General features: G+C 40.2%; 2 protein-coding genes across 3 annotated transcripts in view; one reads left to right on the forward strand and one right to left on the reverse strand.

Annotated features, from left to right (window-relative positions):
* The window catches only part of egln1a (egl-9 family hypoxia-inducible factor 1a), a 23,721-nt gene extending 8,116 nt beyond the window's left edge, over positions 1–15,605 (forward strand). Inside the window, exons 2-5 of one of the 2 annotated variants that reach the window (XM_077581605.1) lie at positions 8,809–8,928; positions 12,928–13,064; positions 14,861–14,928; positions 15,057–15,605. In XM_077581605.1, coding sequence (XP_077437731.1) covers positions 8,809–8,928; positions 12,928–13,064; positions 14,861–14,928; positions 15,057–15,112 — 381 coding nt within the window. In that variant the 3' untranslated portion in view covers positions 15,113–15,605. The remainder of the gene's footprint in view (positions 1–8,808; positions 8,929–12,927; positions 13,065–14,860; positions 14,929–15,056) is intronic. The other variant, XM_077581606.1, reaches the window with a different exon arrangement.
* An 836-nt stretch (positions 15,606–16,441) lies between these two features.
* On the reverse strand, positions 16,442–24,292 carry gpr137ba (G protein-coupled receptor 137Ba). The gene is made up of 7 exons (XM_077581604.1): positions 23,637–24,292; positions 21,476–21,525; positions 21,172–21,394; positions 20,124–20,270; positions 19,077–19,205; positions 18,706–18,827; positions 16,442–16,965 (listed from the first exon to the last, which is right to left on the reverse strand). The coding sequence occupies exons 1-7, from the start codon at positions 24,000–24,002 to the stop codon at positions 16,851–16,853; spliced, it is 1,152 nt and encodes a 383-aa protein (XP_077437730.1). The 5' UTR covers positions 24,003–24,292; the 3' UTR covers positions 16,442–16,850.
* Between the last annotated feature and the right edge of the window lie 1,219 nt (positions 24,293–25,511).

A 25,511-nucleotide genomic window follows, 5' to 3' on the forward strand; every position in this document is an offset into this window, starting at 1 on the left:
TCAGAGAATGAAGTAGTGGTGCTGTGAGATCCATATCTAATATCTTGTATGACTTCCATGAGCTTGAAGGACTGCATCCATGCGGTTCGGCAATGATTCATACAAGTCATCAGGAATAGCAAAGAAAGCAGTCTTGCATGCCTCCCAGAGTACATCAAGATTCTTTGGTTTGCTCTTCCATGCTTCCTCTTTCATTCTACCCCAGACATGCTCAATGATGTTCATGTCTGGCCAGTCTTGGAGCACCTTGAGCTTCTTGGCCTTGAGGAACTTTGATGTAGAGATGGAAGTATGCGATGGAGCGCCATCCTGCTGCAAAATTTGACCCCTTTTATGGTTGGGAATGTAAGAGGTAGCCAATACGTCTTGATATTTTAGGCTATTGCTATTGCCTTCCACCCTGCAAATCTCTTGGATGTAACCCCAGACCATGATTTTTCCGCCACCAAACTTAACTGTTTTCTGAGCAGAAGGTGGATTTCTCTGATGAATCTTCGGTTGAATGACATCACAGCCACCGCAAATATTGCAGAAGACCTCTTGGAGCCCGCATGGATCCGAGATACACCCAGAAAACAGTTAAGTGGGTTCTCTGGGGTAGAATGAAAGAGGAAGCATGGAAGAGCAAACCAAAGAATCTTGATGAACTCTGGGAGGCATGTAAGACTGCTTTCTTTGCTATTCCTGATGACTTGTATGAATCATTGCCGAACCGCATGGATGCAGTCCTTCAAGCTCATGGAAGTCATACAAGATATTAGATATGGATCTCACAGCACCACTACTTAATTCTCTGATGTTATGTAACTTTTTTTTTGTATTTGAAGTCAATTATTTGTTCCATTTTCACATGACTTTTTGTTGGCGACAAAACTTTTGTCTCACCAAAATCTGACCTTTCTGTGTTCATTAACTGATCAAAATTTCTTCAGTGAAGCAAATTTATTTTTGTCTATTAAACATCATTTGGGAGGGTTTTAGCTTTTATATGAGCCATTTCCAAAACCAATGGGTTCATTAAAAGTCAGGTTATAAGCTGGTGTTTCTACAAAATGGATAAGCGACAAGACTTTTGTCAGGGACTGTATATTGTGCAAACTAACGTGGATAAACACCACTGGATAGATACAGGGTGTAGAATTCTACATGCCCGTTCCGTTTGTTAGCCCGCTTTGACCATCATGCTTTGCATCACAATGGAAAAAAAAAAAGTCTTATTCCCACAATGGGCGAGTTTCTATGCATGCTCCACCAATGCCCAGATGATTACAAAGAGCCCAGTTTTTTTTTTTTTTTACCTGCAACTGCGCTATATCAGCTTGTATCTTCCCTTCAATGCTCGTCCATTTGGCTTTTTAAAATGTATTTTAATTATTTCTTTCATTTTAGAAAAACTACATTACCTGTAGGTTTAAAAGTGACATTTAGTGATTTTCATACCTCTAAATTAAAAATGACTCATTACTTTGTCTGGCCTGCAGGCAAAAATGCTGCAAAAATTCTCCTCCTGCAGGCACACCGCTACTGTGCTTTTCCCAGCCCTATCTGCGTAGCGATGTGTGTTCGCGCATGCGTAGTCAGTTTCCCGGTAGAAAAGTCCTTGGCGCAAATAGGCAGATCGCTACGCAGCCTTTTTACGTCGCCGTAGTATTCCTGCAGCGCATTTATGAATTCAAAACACACTTAGTGCACAACAAAGCGATAAGATGACGCCACTCTGGAGAATATAAAACTATTTTCACGCCTTTCTTTTGAGGGAAAACGCCATCTTTTGAAGGATGGGAGACCAGCGCCTTAGCTACCGGATCTTCAGCAAAGTAAGGGACAAAGAATGATTCGTACTTTTTACAAAGAATGGCGCCAAAGGAAAGATTGGCTTTGTGGATGCGCTTCGATTAACTGGCTGTTTTCACTTTACATGGTTGCTATTGCTAGCTTGATTTTGTGAGGAATTAGGCTGTTTTACAGGGAGATGTTCACTTTATTACATTCTGTCCGGGCGGGTTTGAAATGGTCTGTTTTCCGTTGTGCGGCAAATGGGAGGCAGAGTGCACTGCCATGTTTACTGCGCACTGGCTGACGGTGGCCCAGAACTTTAGCTGAGTGGCAAGTGTTGAGCTGCCGCACCGGAGGCGATGGGTACGAATCCCGCTCGAAGTAGAAAGAAAAAAAAGATATTGTGGAGCAAAAAATGGAAGACTTCAAAAGAGAGTAATGTTTTTTTTCTACCCATACGGAGGAGCCATATGTTAAAATAGTTTCAATGTATGGCATCTTGTATTTAAGTATCAAGTATCTTGAGGTCAGGCTGCGTGTCCTCTTTTTTTGGAAATGAAAATATGCTCACCCTAGGATACGTCGCCTGCCGACGCACAAATTTGTCATTGGTGTGTGCGTGGCAATTTGCGACTGCCTGCCTACCCGAACCTCGAGCTCACTGCACGTCACCGCCTCGGACATGCAGTGTTGTTAGCTAGCATACGACACAATTGGGTCCACAGTTAAACCTAAGATGGCGGGTCAACTGAAATGAATACACTCCCAAGAGAGTATTAGTTGCGCTTACACAGTTGCACTTAACTTAATGATGCAATTAATCTTTCAGTCCTAATATACCACACAAGTATTTTTTTCTTAAAGGCTTATAAAGACACTAAATACAAAATCATTACTAATAATTGAGGTATTTTATCACAAATATATGGGGCCAGTACTGGGTCCGACAGGGCCAGGGCCACCTCTCAAAAAGGGCCCAAGTGCGTCACTGAGCCCCGTTTCAGCCATGCCCAAAAGATCCAGAAAACTGAGATGGTGGAAAAAAAGAGCTTGATGCTTTTAGGGGTGGGCGATAATCATCGTCATCGATGTTATCGTCAATTTGGCTTTCACGATGTCCAATTTTACATGATCAAATTTGAATACTATCTCTAAATGTGGGGAAACGGCTCAATTGATTGGCTGCAAATATGAAAGTTCTCATTTGGCGAATCAGCGTGCATCGACGGCAGAGGAGGAAATGATACGTCTTCATTCCGCAAATTAGCGGGCATGATTCAGCCACGTGACTCGGCGGCGCCAGCCGTGAGGAAGACGGGACCGAAGTGTTCACAAGTGAGAACATGAAATCCAAGTCTTGTTTTAATGACTGATTTAATAAAAGCTTAGCAAGACTTAAGTACACGTCCCTAGCAAGGAAATTATTTGGGGTTGACAAGACCAAAATAACATCATAACGTGTGCCGGAAAACGTCTGTCGCGATAATCACAATTATCAATCTGGCTGGCGAGGTTAACGGCTTTGGGCACCAAATGGTGGAGTTAAAAGCGCTACATAAAAAGCAGTCCATTTACCATAACTGTTATTATGGAATAATAAAAGACATTTAATTGACAAAGATACTGAAAAATCCTTGAAAACACCCCAAATAGCCTGGAAAATAAATAATAAAGCTTTCATTGTTAAATGTTGCCATAGAATATCGTAAAATGTTTTGCAGAAGGTGTATGAAGCAAAATAAGATATAAACAAAAGTTGTTCAAAAACGCTGTCTATAATTATTCTGTAAAGCGTAAAGATTTACACAATTTTTTTTGTAGAATATTGTAAAAATATCGTTATCAAGTTTTAGGAACAAGAGCTGTTGTTCAAAAATGCTTTCTATAATTATTCTGTAAAGCAAATGCAGATTCACACGATTTTTTTTTGTAGAATATTGTAAACATATCATTATCAAGTTTTAGGATTTTTTTATTTTTTATTTTTTTGCCCATATTGCCCAACCATAAATGCTATATCTCAGCAATTTGGTACTACCTTGTATTTTATCTTTGCACATGGTTTTAGGGCTTATCTTCAAACTATTGTATTTAGAAACAAATCACAAGAATGACGTCACCATGAAGATTTCTCTTCTTTTTTTTTTTAAGAAGAGGTGTTGATTCATTTGTTTCCTAATATGATATAGTTTCGATAGATTCAGTGTCTGTGGGTCTGACTCCTCTGAGGAAGTTGACCGTTGACCTACATCTTAATGCTCTATAGAATGAGAAGGCTAAAGGAAGTCATGTGTTGCGCACTCCTCAAAGTGTTGGATATTCCGCTGTAGGTGGTGTGAGGTAGCTTGTCGCTACAATACTACAACGCACTCCTCATATGTCCATGGCACCACCTTTTTTTCCCGGCTTATTGTTTGCACGTCGTACAACGGTGCAAAAATATGACATCTCTAGTACAAAACTCGTACTTATGGTGATGTATAACTTGAGTGGTGAGGTGAGTTCCAATACCAAATTAATGGTCAACATTTTACCCTTAATAAGCAAGAAACACTGATTGGGGTAGCAGCCTATGAAAAATCATTGTCAAACCGCACACCTTCTATTTAAAAAAAAAAACAAAACAAACCTTTATTCAGTGGATTTGACCGCTTAGGGGGCATAGCTCAGTGGTAGAGTGGTTGGCTCCCATTCGTGAGGTTGTGGGTTCGATCCTCACCCCTAGTGACCATACATGTTGAGGTGTCTTTTGAGCATGACACTTAAGCCAGTTTCAATGTATCGTCACAAGCTTCTTACCGTTTAGGTTGTTCGTCCACACGATGGCGCGGTTTCGGAGCTTGAAACCGATCACTTTTGAAACCGGGCTCCAGAGTGAAAAGATTTCAAAACCCGTACGCGTCCGTCTGGACACCATATGTAGGATACTCCTCGAGTGATGACGTAATGGTCGCACCTCGATGACGTCGCATTTGTTAGCAGTTTGATGACGTATGAGTGCGCGCGAACCGTCAGTCTGTCAACAACAATGGCGGATAGCCGTGTGGTAGTCGTTTTGCGCAGCCTCTTTAGCTTGCTTATGCTTTTGCCGCAAAATATTTTGCTTCTTTATTCCCACGGTCAACAAGCGGGTTTTTGTTCTTGAATCACCCGCCGTTGTCACTTCTCCTGTGTTTGTCTTCTTCATGTTGTTTTGATACATGTAAAGATTGCAATGAAGTTAGGAAAAAAAGTGTCGTCTTCGCTGATTCTTCTTCTATGCTTTCCATTCTCCCTGTGGCTGCGCTACAGCGCCACTCCAGACTTGGCATAGACATGACAGCCGTTAAACGTCCTCAGCGTCTTCTTTTGGACACGCGCAAGTCTTGAAATTCTTCTGCGTGTACGAGATTTGTTTGAGGAGCGAAGCCAGCTTTGCTTCCGCCTGGACGCGGGGCTTGAATCCCAATTTGCTCCCATTGGACCTGGCAGCGCCCTGCATGGCGGCAGCCGACCATTGTAAAGGGCACCATAGGTTTAATTAAAAGCGCTATATAAAAAGCAGTCCATTTAATGTGGTCCGTAAATATTATGTTTAAAGATATAATCAACGCAATTACTCAACTGCTTGCAAACTAATATACTGATGTTATGCTTATAATTGAGCATTTTTCATCTAAAATGATGTTTGAAATAATGCTCTAAGTAAAAAAAAAAAAAAATTAAAAAAAATAAAATTAAGAGTTTAAGGGAGAATCTAGTAGATTCTTGGTTTAAAAAGTGAAAAGAATGAATAAAGAGTCATTTCTTTACGTTACAGCCTATACTGTATAAGTCATTTAAGTTTCTGTCAACCTTATTGACCTTTGACTCCAGATGGCATTCTGGATTAATCTATATTCAAGCCGTGTTCTCACCAGTGTTGGGCAAGTTACCCTAAAAAAGTCATTACAAATTACTTCTTGCAAAAAGTAATTCACTTAGCAACCCAGTTACTGCCTTGTATAAGTAATTAGTTACTCAGTTAAGTAACTGATCTTTTTCTGTTCTCTGCATTTGTACATTAGTGCACAGTAAACTGAGTTTAGACAACAGTTGTCGAGCACAGCTAATCAGTGATTGCCACCCATATCACCCACAAATTACACAAAAATCTTTTCATACTTCACATACTTGTATCATTGCTTTTTTACTTTAGGTTTGTTCTCACCTGTGCCGTGAATGTTTTGACAATGATTTTTAGAATCAGTTTGTTCTCTAAAAGTAAGAGTCGGCGTCAGTGCTTCCACACTGGCTATGATGTCGCAATGCGACAGAATGCACTTGCTGACGTCGCAGCGTGACCGACAGCTGGACTTTGTAGCACTAATAACGTGGCGCGTTGCTGTGAGCGCAGTTGCCCTTAACGCCGTTTATTCCCAATTTTCCAACACTGGATCTCACTCATCTCCCACCTGCCGACAGGAAAAAGAAGAAAGTATCAGGGGCTGGTCCCATTACAGAATGCACTCATTTGACTCGCCCTCGCACAAATCTTCATTTTTGCCAGCAGTCACTAAAAAGGGTTAAATGCAAAAATTAACTTTTATCTCCTAGGGTTTTTGGAACATTGAGCCAACTGGCTGATTACACCGTAATTTGTGTTGCCGTGTGGTGTTCGAACCTTGCTTTACCAGCTCAGTGGCCGAGTGGTTAGAGTGTCCGCCCTGAGACTGGGAGGTCGTGGGTTCGATTCCCGGCCGGGTCATACCAAAGACTATAAAAATGGGTCCGATTGCCACTCTGCTTGACACTCAGCATTAAGGGTTGGATTTGGGAGGTTAGATCACCACATGATTCCCGAGCGCGGCGCTGCTGCTGCTCACCGCTCCCTCAGGGGATGGGTCAAATGCGGAGAACAAATTTCGCCCCACTTAGATGGGTGTGACAATCAGTGGATCTTATCTTATCTTATCTTATGCATTCACTTTCAATTATATCTTTTTTTTTTAATGCATTTGAGATCCAAAATCAATCTATTCTCAAATTAGATGATATAAGACTATATTGTTGTAGAAGATAATCACATGGCTGTCTGGACTAAATATATAACTACATGACAAATTTTCCTCCCTTAATCTGACCTTTCAAACATTTCAAAACAAATGCATTTCCATGGCATGAGATTTGTGTGTTGGGTGCACTATACTGCCTATAAAGTTAGTTCTCTGGAGGGCATCATAACGGTTTTCTGTTGAATGGGCTCCCGTGTGAGTTATTAATACTACAATGGTGCTTTTACAGTCATCTCAAACTGGGAGTGACAAGAAACATCTTGAAACAAGCACATTTGGCTTTTTTTTTTTTTTTTAACTGCTCACTATCTGCCAAATTGTGCAGAATATCATCCGCTTCATGTCAGCACTCATTTTATTAGGAGACCTATGCCTAGAAAAAAAAAAGCTCACTCGCATGTCCAATTTTTGTCCGCAACTTGTAAATATTTTTTTTAATTTTTTTTTTTTAAAGTGCCCCAAAAATTGAGGCTCATCCGTCTTCCGATTGCCACTGTCTACAATTTGGTTTGGCTTGGTCAAGTGAAAATAACAGGTGGACTGAAAATCTTGTCTTGTTTTCAAGTCAAGTGTCTTGCGGTTTTGCTTCACTTCAATTCAAGTCTGCGTGGACCAGCATTGAAACGACAGCAAAAGCATACAAAGTATCTCAACCCTAAACAATATCCGCGTATAATTTAGCATGCACAACGCAATTCATCATTTGAGCTCGTTGCCAGTTCCACTGAGCACATTTTGGTCAGATATGAAAATCAGTTGATCGGTCCGTTATACTCCGTATCATATCCATGTCTAGTTTACCAACATCCTGCTCGTCTCAAATTCACGGCAGTTATTTGACTTCAACAAGGCAAAAGAAGTGCAAAGCAGCTGCGCGCGTGGAGTTCACACCTACAGTCGTAAACGTGCTCCAAGCAGCATGTGCAGAGCTCAAGTCGGGGGCGGGGGGTGGGGGGCGGGGGGCATAAAGGAGAATCAAGCAGCCCTCCTCACGCTCTGCACGTAGCATGACCATTAAAACGTCTGGAATGACGCCAGAAGTCAAAGTTTACTGCAGTTCAGATTGCGCTTCTACTTTAGCCTTAGCCATGCAAGCATGTACAAACATACAGCGTCTAAATGCCCCCCAATTAATTCCAACCCTGCTGCAAGTGTTGCACTAATGTTGCCGCGCTTTGTTTATGCAAGTGTTTGAAGAGAGTTGAGGAACCCGACGTCCTTTTTGCCACACGACTGCTCACAATAGGACAAGGGGTGAATATTTACAGTTCAGTTGACTTTCTTTATCCTCAGAAGAGAAGATCGTTGTATGCATTCAATTGTGAATTGGAAAGACGCCAGCTTTGGAACGGTGTCAATGTATACTGTATATCGACTTAAGTACTCAAGGTGATTTACAGAAAACACAAACATGGCTTGTGTAAAGCTCAGGTCGGTAGGAGAGTATAAAGAGAAAGATCTGCTCTTTGCAGTTGGAACATCTGGACCAAAAATGTCTTCGCTGGTCATAATTCACACAAAATGTGAGATCAAGCAAAATGAATGACGATTGTTCAAATTTAAATGCATTTGCACAGTCAAGCATGGATCGGTAATCCCCCTCACCTTAATAAACGTCTTACCCCTAAACGATGTCTTGCGCACGGTCAGCTAGTTTCCGAGAGACCTGCAACGACAAAACGGACACTTTTCAGCCACAAAAGCATTTGTAAGCATAAACGAATGGATGGAATTTGAAGTTAGTGAATTTGGTTTATATGTGCAGCAGAGTTTGACAAACTTGAAATGTGACTGCGACTCACCTCACTTCCACGCCTAAGACTGTAAGCCACTTTACTGTCCTGGTTTTGAGATTTGCAAACACATTCAAAATTTTAAATATCACTTTTTGTCTTGATACTGGAGATAAAAATTACTTTCTGTTCCGATACTTGCTTTTTGGCACTGTCTATTTTTTATTTTTTTTTACTCATCATCATTTTGATCTTCTTGTCTTTAGGCAATGGTAGCATGTTACCCTGGAAACGGGACCGGTTACGTGCGCCATGTGGATAACCCCAACGGCGATGGACGTTGTGTCACATGCATATATTACCTTAATAAAGATTGGAGTGCCAAGGTATGTGTGCTTAGAAAAAACTAAAACATAGCGATAGTGAGTCTAATGTTGGAAATTGGAGTGATCTACTGTATAAGATAAGCATGTCGGGGGGGGGGGGGGGGGGCTGCAGTAGAGTGCACAACATGAAGGACTTGACTGTGATTGAGATTTGTAAATGTGAACACTTTTTTTTGTGGGGGGGGGGGGTTCCAACAAATTAATTTAATATTGCAAACATACTATAGGAAGTCTAACAAAGCAACATTTTTAATAAATAAATTGAACAATATTTTGAACTGACCTGAGTCTTATCATCAAAGTTATTCCTTGTGATTACTGATGAGTGAATTAAAAATGTTTGCTTTTTAAGCATTTTGACTGATCTTTCAAGGTCCACAGAAAAAAATTGTGTTTGGACTATGGAAACACACATACTACCAAGGCTTTCCTCCAAAAAAAAACAAAAAAAAACATAGTTAACGACTTTTAACGTCATTGGCAGCCCTCCTTAGGATTTTACTAAACGTTATTAAACGTTTTTGGCAGTCAAAGAGTTAAAGGCATGTTACGCAATACTGCAGTAAGATTATTACATTGATATGTTTTATAAATTTGAGTTGTAAATTGCACAACCCGTCTTAGAATTAGATTTTAAAAACTTGACGTTCATTCCACAACTGATGAATATTTTTTTTCCCCCCTCTAATTTATTTCACACAAATAATTGACGCCCCTCCTAAAAAGCTTTGCAAATCCCTGCAGATGCCACACGAGGGCGGCAAAGTACGGATCAATTAGCCACGGCTGTAAACGGACTAAATGAAAGCTCCGTTCACTTCAAAATGGTTCCTTGGCACCAAGATGCTAAACATGGTGTTGAAGCAATTCTCTGATATTAGAGGGGGTTTTGTCCTGAGCACAAAAAAACGAAAATTGGTGACTTTTTTTTTTTTTTTTACTAGTGGATGGATGGGCTCTAAAGAAAAATTTGGTGACTAGATGAATTTGTCCTTCAGTGTTCATGTCAAACAAAATCGAGTTGAGCGAATGAGTTAATGTCGTTAGAATGTATCTGAAAGCTGCGTTGATGCTCTGAAAGTGTACATGACCCCGCCGGTGGTCATCGTGGAGGTGGTCACGCCATCGCCGCCGTCGTGTTCGCGCACAGGCTGGAATTCTTCCAATGGAAGCATGTTCTGAAACCTGGTTGGACATGGCCGTCATTCCATCAGGCCCTCTGATTGGCTGCTTTTTTGACGAGCCTCCTTTCATAGGATGTGGTTGCCAGGATACCATGGCTCCACGAGAGAAGGTCGATAATTCCCAAAATGTGCATCATGTTATGCAACACTGGAATTTAAAAAAAAAAAAAATTTATCAGTTAAATTCGATTTTTATGCTGATTAAAATTAGGATGCTGATTCCAAAATTGCATCTGTTTTTTTTTTCTAGCACGTCAAGTTTTTTTCTCCACAGTTTACCCTCCTGATAAGCAAAAATCCAATTGATTGGTTGTAGTAAGACTGTAGTAAGAAGAGCTGCTAACGATTGGACTCTACAATTACGTGGCGACTTGTTCGTGCCGTCACAATGGAAACCGTGAGGTGAGAGGTGTGTGCGGCTCACTAATATCAATATCAAAATATAGCTCAAAAACTCAAAAAAATGGAGATCAGTTACACCCAAAAATGAGCTTAAAACAGCTGTCAGACCGAACTCAACAAAATTGTGTTCCCCAAGTTTATAGTGTATCATATTCAAAATGTTTGTAGTGGCTCCCTTATACCATTTACCGTCTGTACTTTAAGTCTCAATATGTATTAGGGATGTAACGATAACGGCGATATCGTGATATCGCGATATTAAACCTTGCCACAATATATCGTCGTCGTCATGTCACAATATTTGGGTTGATTTCCATTTGTGCGGTTCTGGCACCCTCTGGTGGCTAGTTTTTTTTTAGTGCAGTTTAATTTTCACAAGGCATGTTTTGGCCCTTCGAGGTTTAAAATCCACGCTAATTGGTCAGCTGAAGGGGAAGGTCGTATGTTTGTGTGCGTGCATTAGCAAGTGCCTCAATATTAAGTCTTATTAGAGATTTTAAGTTGTTTATATGCATTGCTATAATGTACAAAAGCTCAATATTGTGATGTTTTTTTTTAGTATGAGCTCTTTTTTTTTTTTTTTTACAATATTCTGACTTTTGTTTTTTGTTTTTTGTATCGCCGACCTCCCCACAATATTGTGATGATTAGCGTATCGTGTTGTTTGGATATCGTTACATCCCTAATGATAAATGCGTCCCGCCCAAACTTTAACCCCCTCACCCAAGGATGACAAAAATGAAGTTGAGGAACAAGTCAATATGTTTTACAATTACTGTTCCCTGGCTATCGCCTGGTTCAGCTTTCGCGGACTTTTTTTGCGTGCAATTTTGCATATATTAAAAAATAAATAAAAATGTTAGCACGAGTGTATGTATTTTTTAAAATCAATAAAGTTTTGAAATTTGACTGTGTTTAAACGAGAGAAATGTGAGAGATGTTAATGGCTGTCAGTGTCAAATGCATGAAGTATGTGGTGAGGGGTTTACAGCCATGGGTTTATAGGTGACTACTTTTCACCTATTGCGAGTATTTTTTGGAACGCAACCCCAGCGATAAACGAGGTAACACTGTACACAAAGTGCCCGATGCACTGCAATATGCAGTCATTCACTGTTTTACACTCTAAATGATATTTGCGTTCTTATTCACAACAATAATAGTCAATTTTGTGTTGTTTTAGTGACTTCAGTGTAGGGCTGGGCAACAAATCGAATTCATTCGGTTAATCGTCATTTTGAAAATCGAATCGTTTAAAATTTGCTAAATCGTGAAATCGAATTTTGTCTTTTGGATTGTTAAAAGCTGTTATGTTCTTGTGTTCTGTTAGATCCAGATGTTATTGTGAATTGTAATTTTGCTAACTGAATGTTAAGTTTGTTAAAACTGATTTAAAATCAGTATGCATTACTGCACAGGAATTCTTTTTGAATAAATGAGACCTTTAAATAAACGATTTATTAGATTTAAAATCGTAATCATCCTAAATGACTGGAAAAAAATGTGAGATTTTATTTTTTGGGCCATATCGCCCAGCCCTTCTGAATTTCTTTTCAAAAAGGTTTGATGATTTAGTAAATCTGTATTTGTTTGGATGATATCATATTAGCAAATGGTGATTAAAGTTGAACTCAAAGGGTTCAGAAAAGCTGCATGATTTAAGAAGTTTATGTTTTTTTGCCACAATTTTGCTGGAAGTTCAAAATGTACAACATTGAGCTGTATTCAATGTTTTTAGGCTTCCATTGGAAGGTAGAATATCAAATCGAACCGTGAGAGTTGTCGTGAAATGAGCTGGCCGGGTTGTGGCGCGTTAAGAACTTTCCCTAACCTGCTGCACGTTGTTGCTTTGAAGCAACAACAACAAAACAGACCCCTCCCCCTGCCCTCGTTGACCCAATTGTGTTGGTTTAACCTTGTCACACCGCCGACATTCTCCCTTGGGTTCAAAAGAAAAAAGGGGGAAAAAAAAGGTCAGGCTCGCAAGCGTGCGTGTGAATAAAAGGGCCTATCATATCAGCGCCGTGCGGGACGCAACGGCACGCTTAGTTGCAGCAATCTGCTTTTTCACTCTCCAGGTCCTTTATCCAACCGCAGCACTTTTCCTGTGGGTTATTCTTCCCATCCCTCCACAGGAAAGCCACCCCACAGCCCCCCTCCCTCCCCGGTGCCGTTTCCTATCTCGAGCCCCCGGACAAGCACGTCCAGTTGAAGCCCGCGCGGGGATATCGCAGGGGGGGATCTTTTTATGAGCCCCCTTTTTAAGGCGACGTCATGCGACGTGACCTTTTCAGCGGGACAAGCGATACCGGCGGTGCCCGGCAGCGGCACGTGCCAAGCGCGGGGCTTTGACTTTTTGTCCCGACTTGTCAACATAATCGAGACGTTTGTCCCTTTTGTTGTCATCTTCCAGGAACACGGCGGCCTTCTACGAATCTTCCCAGAAGGAAAAGCCCAGTTTGCCGACATAGAGCCCAGATTTGACCGTCTGCTTTTTTTCTGGTCCGACAGACGGAACCCCCACGAGGTTCAGCCCGCTTTTGCTACCAGGTGAGCTTTCGGCCGCGGACATCCTTGCCTGTCGTCATATTTGTCTCGCCAACGCTACCCCGGTCATCAGGACCGCTTTGGAAAATGTCACTTGATTGGTCTAAAAGTGATTTAATTCTTTGACTGCCAGACGTTTTCAGAAACGGGATGTCCCCAGTGCCAGCCGATTTAAGCATTTTGACTGATCTTTCAAGGTCCACAGAAAATGATGTGTTTGGACTATGGAAACACACATACTACCAAATGAAAGATTGGACTCTCATCTTTCATCAGAAAAAAAAAGTTTGTTTCTACCTTATTCCGTTTTTCAGTAATCAACAATAGAAAATGGTTACTTTCACCTCTGTTTTGAAACAAACGTCTTTTAACGTCTTTGGCACTCCTCCCTAGGATTTTACTAAACGTTATTTAACGTTTTTGGCAGTCAAAGAGTTAATTACTACAAAATGGCAGCAACTTTTTGCGATATTCCGTGAGACTTTTTGGCTCGAGGGAGGTTGGGAAACACTCGACACTCCCACGCTGCAATTTGTAACACGTCCGGGAACACTAGACAGCCGGAGTACACTTCTTTTGTTAGTAGTGTGAGCACTTCCTGTCCAGGTTCAAGCACTTCCACAGTCCCAGTTATTAATGATAACCGCCACCTTGCCTAAACACACCCCCCCACCCCAAAAAAAAAGAGAAAGATGTGGGCTCGTATACAGTCAAAATAATGTGTCCCAAAAAAAATCTCAAAATCCTTCCCTTTCCTAAGTTGTAATAAATATTATGTCCTTACACAAATTTATTGGAGACAATTATACGCAATTTTACAGTTTTAAATTTGTGAGAATTACCTCAACTTTGAATTAAGATGTCCACCGTTATTATGACTTGAGATAGACCGATATGTTTTTTTCAGGCTATTAGTAGTCGAGGAGGCCGATAACCGATATTTGAAGCCGATGTTCATTTTCAGTAAAGAGGGGGAAAATATTTTAAAATTCTATTTTTTTTTTCAATAGAAATCTTGACTCTGTTGTAATGTCTTTAAGCATGTTTATTGAACAAATTTTCATATTTTCAAAATTTAGAAATTATATACATTTCTTAGATAATTGACATCCTTTTAAATTTCTAACAAAAAGTTCAGGGAGCTCCCAAGGTTATCAGTATGTAGCTCTCTATAGTTTTCTACAGTAAATATATATTTTTTCCCCCTCCAAAATGTAAAACGACCTGTAATCTTACTTAAACATTCTAATTTCTTTGTTTTAAAGTCTAACAAAAACAACCGGTTCAGAAAGTTCCCCGGGGTCTTTAGCATCTGAAAGTGTAAATAAATAGCTCCCTGAGATATTAAAATGGTTTTAGACCTTTTATCAGCATTCAGAAAATAATAATAATAAATTTTAAAAAAGGCCAATACTGATATTTGTCAAAATCGGCGTCGATTATCGGTCTATCTCTTATTATGGGTGGTCAAACTCCGAGGCATTTTTTTTTTTTTACTCAGATTTTTTGAGTTGAAGTCCGATTTGTACAAAGTTCCGAGACGTTCAAACTCCGAGGTTCCACCGTAATCCTACAAAGTTATGTGTCATATAATCGATGCGATCCTTCCTCTCACCGGTTATTGATAACTGCCTTGCACAATACAAATAAGCAAAGATGTGAAACAATTGTCAAAGTCAAAGGCCAAGGTGCAGTTGTGTGATCAATGTGCGTTAGAAGTGATAACCGCCACGTCGACATAAACTGTGCCCAGCATCATTTTAGCAGTGAGTCATTATTGTGGTTGTGTGTGTGTGCAGGTATGCCATCACCGTGTGGTATTTTGACGCGGACGAGCGAGCCAGAGCGAAAGAAAAGTACTTAACAGGTAGAGTTGGACGCGCACCCGCGAGCGTCTTCCCTAATGATTTTTGGCCGATGTGATCCTTCTCCAGTCTGCGAAGACTCTGAACAAAAAACGTGCTGTTTTTGTTTTTTTTTGGCCCGCGCGCGCAGGTGCGGGAGAAAAAGGAGTAAAGGTTGACCTCGGCAAGCCGTCCGATCCCAGCTAGTGCAAAAGCCCCTGCGTCCGCTCCAGGAAGAAAACAAGTGCTCCGTCCCCCGGAAAGTGGCCCTTAGAGAAGCATGCGTGTGTTTGACATGAGGCGGTGGGAACGTGGATGGCTTTTGGAAGGAAAAACAAGCCAAGTGTGTTCATATTCTGCCAACCTTGACGGCCCAGCGGACCTTGAATGTCATGAAAGGGATGGTGTGCGTGTGTGCGTGTGTTTTTTTTTTTTTACTTCCCTCTCCCGGCCGGCCCACCGTCTTTTTCAAAAGGTGAACTTTTTTGCGCCACGACTGACACTTTGACACAACTCACAGGAATCAAGCTCATCTCTCAGTGAATTCCTTCAAGGTACAGCGTTCTGCATCCACTCGGTGCGTTACGCTTTTCGCACGGAATCATTGTTTTTATGCTGCTGTCTGGAAAATGTGCTTGAGTTTGCAACAATGACAAATGAGATGGATTAAAAACACATTTATCCTGACAGAAACAAACAATGGTCTTAGTTTGAATTTCTTGCCCACAAAAAAAAAAAAAAAGCTGTTTGAATTCATACACGTGCTGAATGGCGTCACCCTTCCAAGCGGCAAATCTAGTTCTATGCTGCCCCCTGCAGGAGGTTAATGGTATCGCATTCTTGATTTTTATTATTATGTTTTTTTTTAATCTCAACATTGACCTCAATGCATTCATCTCCATATGATGGAAGTCAAATTACTCACAAAAGGTCACAAATCGAGTCAAAGCTTTACATTGAGTAGAGAACCCGTTTTGTATAACAAATGATTTTAAGTCTTTCCTTCATTTGGTGACGAATCAGCAGTCAAAAAAATGTCTTTGATAAATTACTAGATAGTGTTTAATTTTTCCATTTTTAGCACAATAAATTTTAAGGTACAATCTGTATGCATATCGCTAAACATTTTGGACTTCAGCGTTATGTTAATAGTGTCAATAAAAGGAGTGAATTTATAAAGCAAATGTGGCCTGTTTGGTCTCCTTCCTCATCCCAGTTACCAAAAAACACTGTTTAAAAACATCCTCAGTTAAAATTAATTTGATGAACTGGATTGTCGTCGTGGTGTAGAACTACATATTGATCACACTCTAATTATAGTTTCACCGTAACGAAGCTGAAAGAAGAGAAAGCTATCTTGATATAGAGAAACTCGCTAGTATCTCTAAGCGCACCTGTTGCTGTAGGTGGGCCACAGGGCACCGTGCCCACCCACCAAAACTTTTTCATGTGAAGTACTGAAAGTTTGTATGAAATGCATTTATTGGGATGCACCTGTATATTATTACATGCACAAATACTATCCACTTTTTCCTCTTTAGTCATTTGTGTCCATTTATCACACACAAAAATAAGTGTGGTTAAAAAAATAAAATCAAATTTACTACAATCTGACTGTTTTAACGATTTAAACTACTTTATCTATATTAGCAAATCTGTATGAAAAGAAACACACATACAGTACATAGGAATACAGTGCATAATGTGAAAGGTCAAGGAAATATATTAATCACATATCAATATAAACAAAAAATAAGCAAGTTTGGGCCCTGTTTGTACATGGATTGTGCAAATCATCTTCCCATAAGTGGTCCTTCATATACTGGCACGTTTCTGAGTTCTTTTCCGGAACGAATGCAAATGTATCGGGTCCAGTGTGCTTCACGAGGATAATAAGTGTGTGCAAAAAACATTTGGAGTCGAGAAAGTCATTGTGAGCTCATGATCAGTAATGGTTGAGCTCCTCTGGGGGGGGAGGCAGGTGGTAAATGTCGTCCCCTCCGACATACGCGCTGATGCTGTTGCTCTGGCTCCCCCACTCGTAACTGTCGGCCACCAAACTGGTACAAACACAAAGGTGGGAAAACTTGTGTTCTCAAGGGCTACATTTGGTTTTGTTTTGTTTAATTGTATTATCATTTGTTTCATTCGCATTAAAAGGGGCTTTGGCATTTTCAGATTCAGAAGCGACACAGAATTATCGATCTGCTCAACAAGTGCGTTTATCACCTCTTTTTGACTGGATTGATAGCACACTTTAAAACAACAACACTTAAAACCAATAAGTTTAGTGTTATCATGATGGTAACATTCTATTATGAATAAGTTATGCTCCCGCCGTTGCTAACATTGGCTTGTTGACAGTGCTAAATGCTAGCATGGTATTGCTACGTTATAGTAAAGTAGGGCAACATTTAAATCTTGCTAGCAATTTGCTCAACAGGTGCGTTCAATTTGCTCAACAGGTGCGTTTATCACCTCTTTATGACTGTGAGTACATTTAAAAATAATTTTAAAAAACTAAACCAATCATTTTTGTGTTGTCAGTATAGTAACATTCTATTGTGAAAAATTCTCCCGCTGTTGCTAACATTGACTTGTTTACAGTGCTAATGCTAGCTTAGTATTGCTACATTATAGTAAAGTAAGGCAACCTTTAAATCTTGCTAGCAATCTGCTCAACAGGTGCGTTTATCACCTTTTTTTTTTTTACTATGAATTGATAGCACATTTTTAAAAAAACATACTTAAACCAATATATTTTGTTGTCAGTATCTATAGCAACATTGTATTATGAATAAGTTATGCTCCCGCCGTTGCTAACATTGGCTTGTTGACAGTGCTAAATGCTAGCATGGTATTGCTACGTTATAGTAAAGTAGGGCAACATTTAAATCTTGCTAGCAATTTGCTCAACAGGTGCGTTCAATTTGCTCAACAGGTGCGTTTATCATCTCTTTATGACTGTGAGTACATTTAAAAATAATTTTAAAAAACTAAACCAATCATTTTTGTGTTGTCAGTATAGTAACATTCTATTGTGAAAAATTCTCCCGCTGTTGCTAACATTGACTTGTTTACAGTGCTAATGCTAGCTTAGTATTGCTACTTTATAGTAAAGTAAGGCAACATTTAAATCTTGCTAGCAATCTGCTCAACAGGTGCGTTTATCACCTTTTTTTTTTTTACTATGAATTGATAGCACATTTTTAAAAAAACATACTTAAACCAATATATTTTGTTGTCAGTATCTATAGCAACATTGTATTATGAATAAGTTATGCTCCCGCCGTTGCTAACATTGGCTTGTTGACAGTGCTAAATTCTAGCATAGTATTGCTACGTTATAGTAAAGTAAGGCAACATTTAAATCTTGCTAGCAATTAGCTCAACAGGTGCGTTTGTCACCTCTTTTTGACTGTGAGCACATTTAAAAATAACAATTTAAAAAAACTAAACCAATCATTTTTGTGTTGTCAGTATAGTAACATTCTATTGTGAAAAATGCTCCCACTGTTGCTAACATTGACTTGTTTACAGTGCTAATGCTAGCTTAGTATTGCTACATTGGTAAAGTAAGGCTATATTTAAATCTTGCTAACGTTTTTAAAACTACAAACTCCCCCTTTAAGTAAATAAGTTGAATCAATTGTATTTTCAATAAGTAATTTCAATATTTTTCATGATTTATCTACAAATAAATAGAAGCAAACAAAGAAAATATTTTAACTAACCAATTTAAGGGAGAAAACTGCTCAACTACATTTTTTTTTTTTAGAAATGATGATTGACTTTTATACCTGGCTTGGATGTTCTGAGGCATGACGCTCCACGCGAGATCGTCGTCACTGTCGTAACGTCGAGGGTTGTCGAAGAAATAAGCCCTGGAGGAGAAAACATGACTGGGAAGCCCAGAGCCGGTCTGCAAGACAAAGTTGGACCCACGTTTCTTGTTTTATTGTTGCTTCAATGAATCATCACGTACAGTGTCCTGCTCTCCTTCCAATGAACGTCACGCTGATAGAAGTTGCACTACAACTTCCTCTTATTCTGAGGATTACGCTTCCAGTATTGCACAAGGTGAAAGTGTCATCTGCTTTGCAGCAATCGACTTGTGATGTCTGGAAGATGCGAAAGGGAAGCAAATGGCACATGCCGAGCGATGACTCACCCTGTCCAGGTTGGGTTGGCGGACTCTGAAGAAGAAAACCACGAGAGAAGTGGGGAGCAGCTCCCATATGAACAAGATCACCCCGAAGACGACGTAGCCCGTGTCGCCCAGAGTGGACTGTAAATCTGCCTGAAAGAAAATACAAACAAGTAGAGAATAATTGTAAGAATTTACACTGTTTGAATTTTTGCTATATAATTTAATACAAGCAAACAGTAGGAGTGGCGTAGCTCAGGTGAAGCTGAAGGTCGTGAGTTTGTTCCTCAACCCTTGTTTAATTAAAAAAAAAAAAATAGAGTAAAATTTTGTCTAAATCTCTCCTTGCAAAATGGACTTTTGAATTTCTGAGTGAGAAATCTTTAATACGTTTTTTTTCATGGGATAGGCAAATTCTCTCACAAACTTTCTCATACAAACTTTGAGTAAATATTTTTACTCTCTTGGTCTAATACAATAGGTTAGCCTAATGCTAAAGTAAAAGCAAACGTACCATAAATTAATATGAAAAACAGTTGATCTACTTCAATTAGAATTAACGTACCAAACACAATTTTTCGTAAAAATAAACAAAAAAACACTTTCAAAAAAAAAAAAAAAACACTGATAAACATCCAATATGTGTTTTCCACAAAAATCAGTTGTCTTCCCGCCATAAACAAAATATAAATATATATATATTTAAATATTGATAAAAAAAAAAAAACTGGTATATCCGCAACTAATGAAACCGCCAGAGTTTGTTTGGGAGAAGAAAAAAAAAAGGTTATTAAATGAAATAATTGAGCGGCCGCTCAAAGTGTGGCCGTGGGCCACTGCACATCCCTGACATATATGGAAGAAAAAAAGCCTAAAGACCAATCAAAAATATTTGCTTTTTTTATATACTAATAATAATATCCTTTTCCTCTTCCAAATCAATTTCCGAAAGTAAGGATATTTGTTTCTATCTGTCAAAATATATTTTTTAAGTGAAACCGGTTGTGCCACGCACAAAAAAAGGTTGCTACAATATATCAGATGTGCTTAAAATAAAACTCAGATGCTTACCTGGTCAGAAACGTTGTACCAGTCGTAATCAAAAGAGTTGATGCTCTTATTGGAGAGTCCCAGGACCACCAAGTTGTAGCATGCCCTGGACGTGTACAGGAGGATGACGATGGCTCCGATAGCACTCACCTGGCACACCGACGTTCCCTGAGATGCCGAAAAGATTCAAAAGGACATTAGAGATAGACCGATATGCTTTTTTCAGGGCCGATACCGATTATGGAAAGTCAGGGAGGCCGATAACCGATATTTGAAGCCAATATACATTTGCAGGAAGAAAAAAAAGTCAACATTTTTAATAATAATATAATAATAAAAACTCCAGCACTTGACTGCTTAAATACCTTCAAGCACATGTTTATTAAACAGCTTTTGTGATTTGCAACATGTTTTGTTTTTTTGTCATCAGCTTTTGCACCAACTATAATGCCAATTCCCAAATAGCCACTAATTCACGGGCTAACTGTTAGCTCGCGGGATAACCATTCACCCACACGCTAACTCCGGGGTAACTCCCAAATAGCCGCTAAAAAACGGCTATTAGGTTAGCGCGCGAGCTAACCGTTGGCTCACGGGCTAACCTAATAGCCGTTAATTCGTGAGCTAGCCGATTATCTCGCGGGCTATTAGCCGCTAATTCACGAGCTAACAGTTAGCTCACGTGCTAACCTTATAGCCGTTAATTCTCAAGCTAGCTGTTTAGCTCGCAGGCTATTAGCCGCTAATTCGCGAGCTAACGGTTAGCTCGCGGGCTAACCGTTGACCAGCACGCTAACTCCCAAATAGCTGCTAATCCGCGAGCTAACCGTTAGCTCACGGGCTAACCTAATAGACGCTAATTGCTGCTTATTAGCTGATAGCACTGCCTGAGCAACCAATCAGATAGTGCTGTGGGCGGGCCAATGCTGCAGGGAGTCAACAGCCGCTGACTTAGAGCAGACATAGGAGAAAAGCGCCCATCGGAGCAAAAATAAAAAAAATTAATATATCGGCCATCAAAACAAAAAAAGAGGCCGATGCCGATATGCATAAAATGCTGGTTTCTCACCTTGGACTCCAGATAAATATTAGCCAGGGACATCTTTGCGATCTTGTAGAGACACAGCGAGAGCGAGACGGCGCACAGGACGAAGAGGGTGTCGTTGATGGCCACCCTCACCAGCACCACGATGCGGGCGTCGGCCGCCGCCGTCCTCACCAGCATGGCGCACACCAGGTTGACGGTTAAAAACAGCACGCTCATCAACAGGAAGACAAGGTACAGCGGCAGCCTGCGGGTACACGGTGACAAAAGATTTCCTTTTTTAAAAGTCCATCTCCGAATATCAGTGGCTGTAAAAGTAATTACTTACCTGTACCTCAGAAGCTCAGGTGCATATTTGGACTTGGCCTTGAACACGACCTGCCGTGAGAAAGAGTAAACAGCAAATTGTGAATGCCTCGTTTTGTTGCAATGCAAGTTCACTTCTCTATTCACATTCCAACAAGAAAAATCACCAAACAGGAAGCGAGTGCTGCTTTTTACCACACACATTTTCTACTGCTGCTAAGAATAAGCCTTAGTTAGCGGCCTGAGAAGAAGCTTTTGTTTGATATGCGAATTATGTAAGCAGATGAGGAATGAGTCAGTCCTTCACCCCTAAAAGCTGATTGGAACGGAGTGTGTTATCTCACAGGCGCCTCGGTAGGATGGCTGTCGTCAATAAATTGATGAAAATAGAACCTCGGTATTTTCAGATTTTCATCACTGAGCATGTCGACCTATACACATACTGTACGCAACATTACACATTTACAATCTAATAGGAACCTATAAATATTGCATATTTTGGATGTAACGTGCTATGGTCTCATTTTTTGTCAAATATTGTGCATGTTTTTGCCAAAACACGTGATTGGCAATCAATCAATCAACATCAAGCTATACACCAAATTTACCATTCGGTACGTACATTCATGTAATTTTAAGGTCATAGTTCAGTTCATGTTTCGTACAGTAAGGGAACTAAATGCAAAACAAGTTGATTGTCATTTAAATACATGGGAATAGATTTGATGAACTTTTTGTTTTAAAACATCTATTTAGAGACAATTGAACTAGTGATGGGAAAATGAAGCCTCATGAAGCTTCATGAAGCACTTTTAGTATTTTTATTACTCCTCTAGATGGTGCTCGTGGTTCAAATATAAAGCTAGTGCAATGAAAATGTATTACATTTCCACTGCCTTTTTAAACCAATAGTGCCATCTAGAGGAGTAATAAAAATATCACAAGTGCTTCATGAGGCTTCATTTTCCCATCACTAAATTGAACCATTATCTAATTACCGGTATTTATTTTCTTATATTTAAATGCAGTAAAAGGGATACTTGGCTCATTGAGCTATTTTCAGCAGTAAAAAGTTACTATTTTTTATTATACTTTATTATTTTTTTATGTACAATTTTTTTATGTACAATTAATACCTTGAAAAACACATTTTCCCACTCGGCACAGGCGATGCCATCTTCAGTCCACAGCAAGTGGGAAAATAAATTCATGAAAAATAATGAAGTTATCACATTCGTTATAAAAAAAATATTATCTTCTTATTGCTAAAAATGTCTCAATGAGCCAAGTATCCCTTTAATATTCAAACTGTATAGTATATAATGCAACACTGGCTTAAAAACAATAAAAGATGTGAATTTTACTTGTTACATGGTCATGCTCATAACTCAAAACATTTGTATCTTAAATCATTTTTTCCCATTGAAATGAATGGAAATGCCAATAATTCGCTCCAGCCTCCACCCCAAAAACAAATGAAATGCTTGTAATGTTTTTTTTAATGAAGATGAAGAAAAATATAGCAGTCAATAATATTGTACTTTATAAATAAATAAAAATAAATAAATATATATTTTTGACCTGTAATCATCTGATAATACACTACAAAGACAAGATATTTATTGTTGAGTTTTTGGTGGTTGTTGTTTTGTTTTTTTTTTGCATTCCTCAACATTCATCTTTTGCTGCCCCTGTCCCAAATTTTTGGGAATGTTTCGCAGGCATCAAATTCAAAATGAGAGAATAATAATCAGTTCGAACATGAAATATATTGCTTTTGTAGTATTGTAAAGGATTTGCAAATCATTGCATTCTGTTTTTATTCACATTTTACACAATGTCCCAACTTTATTGGAATTGGCGTTTGTACTAGAAGCCAGTCGTAGTAATATTTGTCATTATTCACAAAGGGAACACAAAATATGTTTTAGTGTCTGTCCACGTGTGTTACTGCACCGTTTGTGTTCAAATATTTGTTTCTTGAGGGTTATAACGCTGCAATACTGATGCTTTTCGTTCGCCTGTCTATGGTGTTTAGCATCGTTTGTTAGCATTAAGCTTTAAGACTTATGTAGGTTATAACAAAGCAATGTGGTCGTTTTTTTTGTAGTTCATTTCAGATTAATGTGCAGACATTTTGTATGCCTAATTTTGCAAATGACAGCATCATGCTTGCCACTCACCTGTGCAAAGTAGAGGTTCATGAGGCTCAGTGTGAAGAACTGCAGGCACACGGGGAAGCAGTACAGCAGCCAAAAGGGAAAAGGCCCCAAAGTGTTGGCCGTCACAAAGTTCTTGAAGTAGAAGGAGAAGAGCACCGTGCGCAGGGCCGACCACAGCAAGCACAGGAACAGGAACACGGTCTGGTAGCTGAAGCGCTTGTGCCGGTAGCGCAGCACCAACCACAGTTGGACGTAGATGAAGATGAAGAGCAGCGAGTAGAAGGCGCTGTAGACCACCGTCAGACCCAGGGTCACGTAAGGGGGCACGGCCGGCGTGAGAGTGGGCAGGGGGAACGACTCCCGAGCCTCCTCCGCCGGGGCCTCCATGAGCTGCGACTCCGCGAGGAGCAGGAGGAGGAGGAGGAGGAGCCGGCTTCCAATCGGAGACCGCGTCAAAAAGCTTCACAAGCCGGCAGAGACGAAGCGACTTAACGCGCTCGCAGTCAAGAGGAGGGAAGCGGCGGAACGAGGCTCACTTCCTGAGCCTGACACAAGCGCAGGCACATGATGGGCGGTGAGGATGGCGGCTCGCTGTCGGAGCTGCACAAGCAAGCGGCGGATAGGAAGCTGCACGGGACCCGAGCCTGCCTCCCTCCCTGCCTGGCCGGATGGCTGGCTCTCGCTGCATGGGCACGCCCCCTCTGCGGTGACGTCACGAGACGCATCAGCTGACGCACGCTTGCTGTACCTTTAACCCTGTCATGGGAGGGCCTCCCACCAACAGAAAGGGTCCCCGGAGACAAGTGCCGTTTCGCACGTACACCCAACAGCCACAACATTGGGTACAGCGATGATGATTGTTGTTAATTAAATATTGTAAGATACTTGTAAAAAGTTATGAATGTTTGACTTCCGGTTAAAATTTCAGGATGAAACTCACATGATAACCTTTACAGGTGAACAGGAGAAAATTGTGTTTGCATTCTGATAAATATTGCGCTTGTGGAATGTGAATTAAGCAGCAAAAGTCACCTGTTTCATCCATCTCAGTAGGCGGCCATTTTTCCACTTGCAAATGACGACACAGTTAGGCTCAGGAAACAACCAATCATGGCTCAGCTTGCGAAGGTCACATGACCAAACTCAGAAAACAGGTGAACCGTGATTGGTCGTTAACTGAGCCTGAGCAACTAGGGCACACCTTCTGAAATACGCTACAAACGCACACTGGTTCACTCTGAGATTGGAAAACTGCATTGCTCGAATTTGCCGTTCGGAAATTCAGAGCACCAAAAACAGAGTGACAGCGCACACTAGGTGCTCATTTTGGGTAAATGGTCCGCATGCGAGGGTTGTGGCCTAACTGTGATATAAACGTCCACCATTTGTGGACTGTGGATACTTCTCAAGTTGGTAAATTGTGAGCTTTTTTTCCTGGGAAGTTTGTGGTTGATGTCATTGTCAGTCGACAGCAAGTGGCAAAATGGCCGTCCACAGGGATGGAGAAAAATGGGTGGACTTTTGCAAGTCAAAGTGCTGTCTTTAGACTAGTGGTGGTGCATATAATATATTATTGTAAATATTTTTGACTTTACTTACTCTCTTACTTTACTTCTCTAAACTTTTGAATGCATGTCCAACTATTCAATATTTAAGTAATTTGTTTTCACAATTACAAGAAGCTGAAGTACGAAATTCACAACGAAGATTATCCAACCCCCCCTCAAAGAAATCCATTTTTATGCCTCGCTATCATTCTTCCAGTTTCGGTGTTTCTGTCGCAACCTGACGATGACACTCAGCTCGGGGGCCACGTGCATCTGACTACATCCTGTTTAAAGCCTCACAATTGTGCTGTATTGTTTATCAGTTGTTAGGCGTTTGTCTTGGTCTCAT

The sequence above is a fragment of the Vanacampus margaritifer genome, chromosome 12 (genome assembly GCF_051991255.1).
Source record: "Vanacampus margaritifer isolate UIUO_Vmar chromosome 12, RoL_Vmar_1.0, whole genome shotgun sequence".
Classification (NCBI taxonomy): Eukaryota; Metazoa; Chordata; class Actinopteri; order Syngnathiformes; family Syngnathidae; genus Vanacampus; species Vanacampus margaritifer.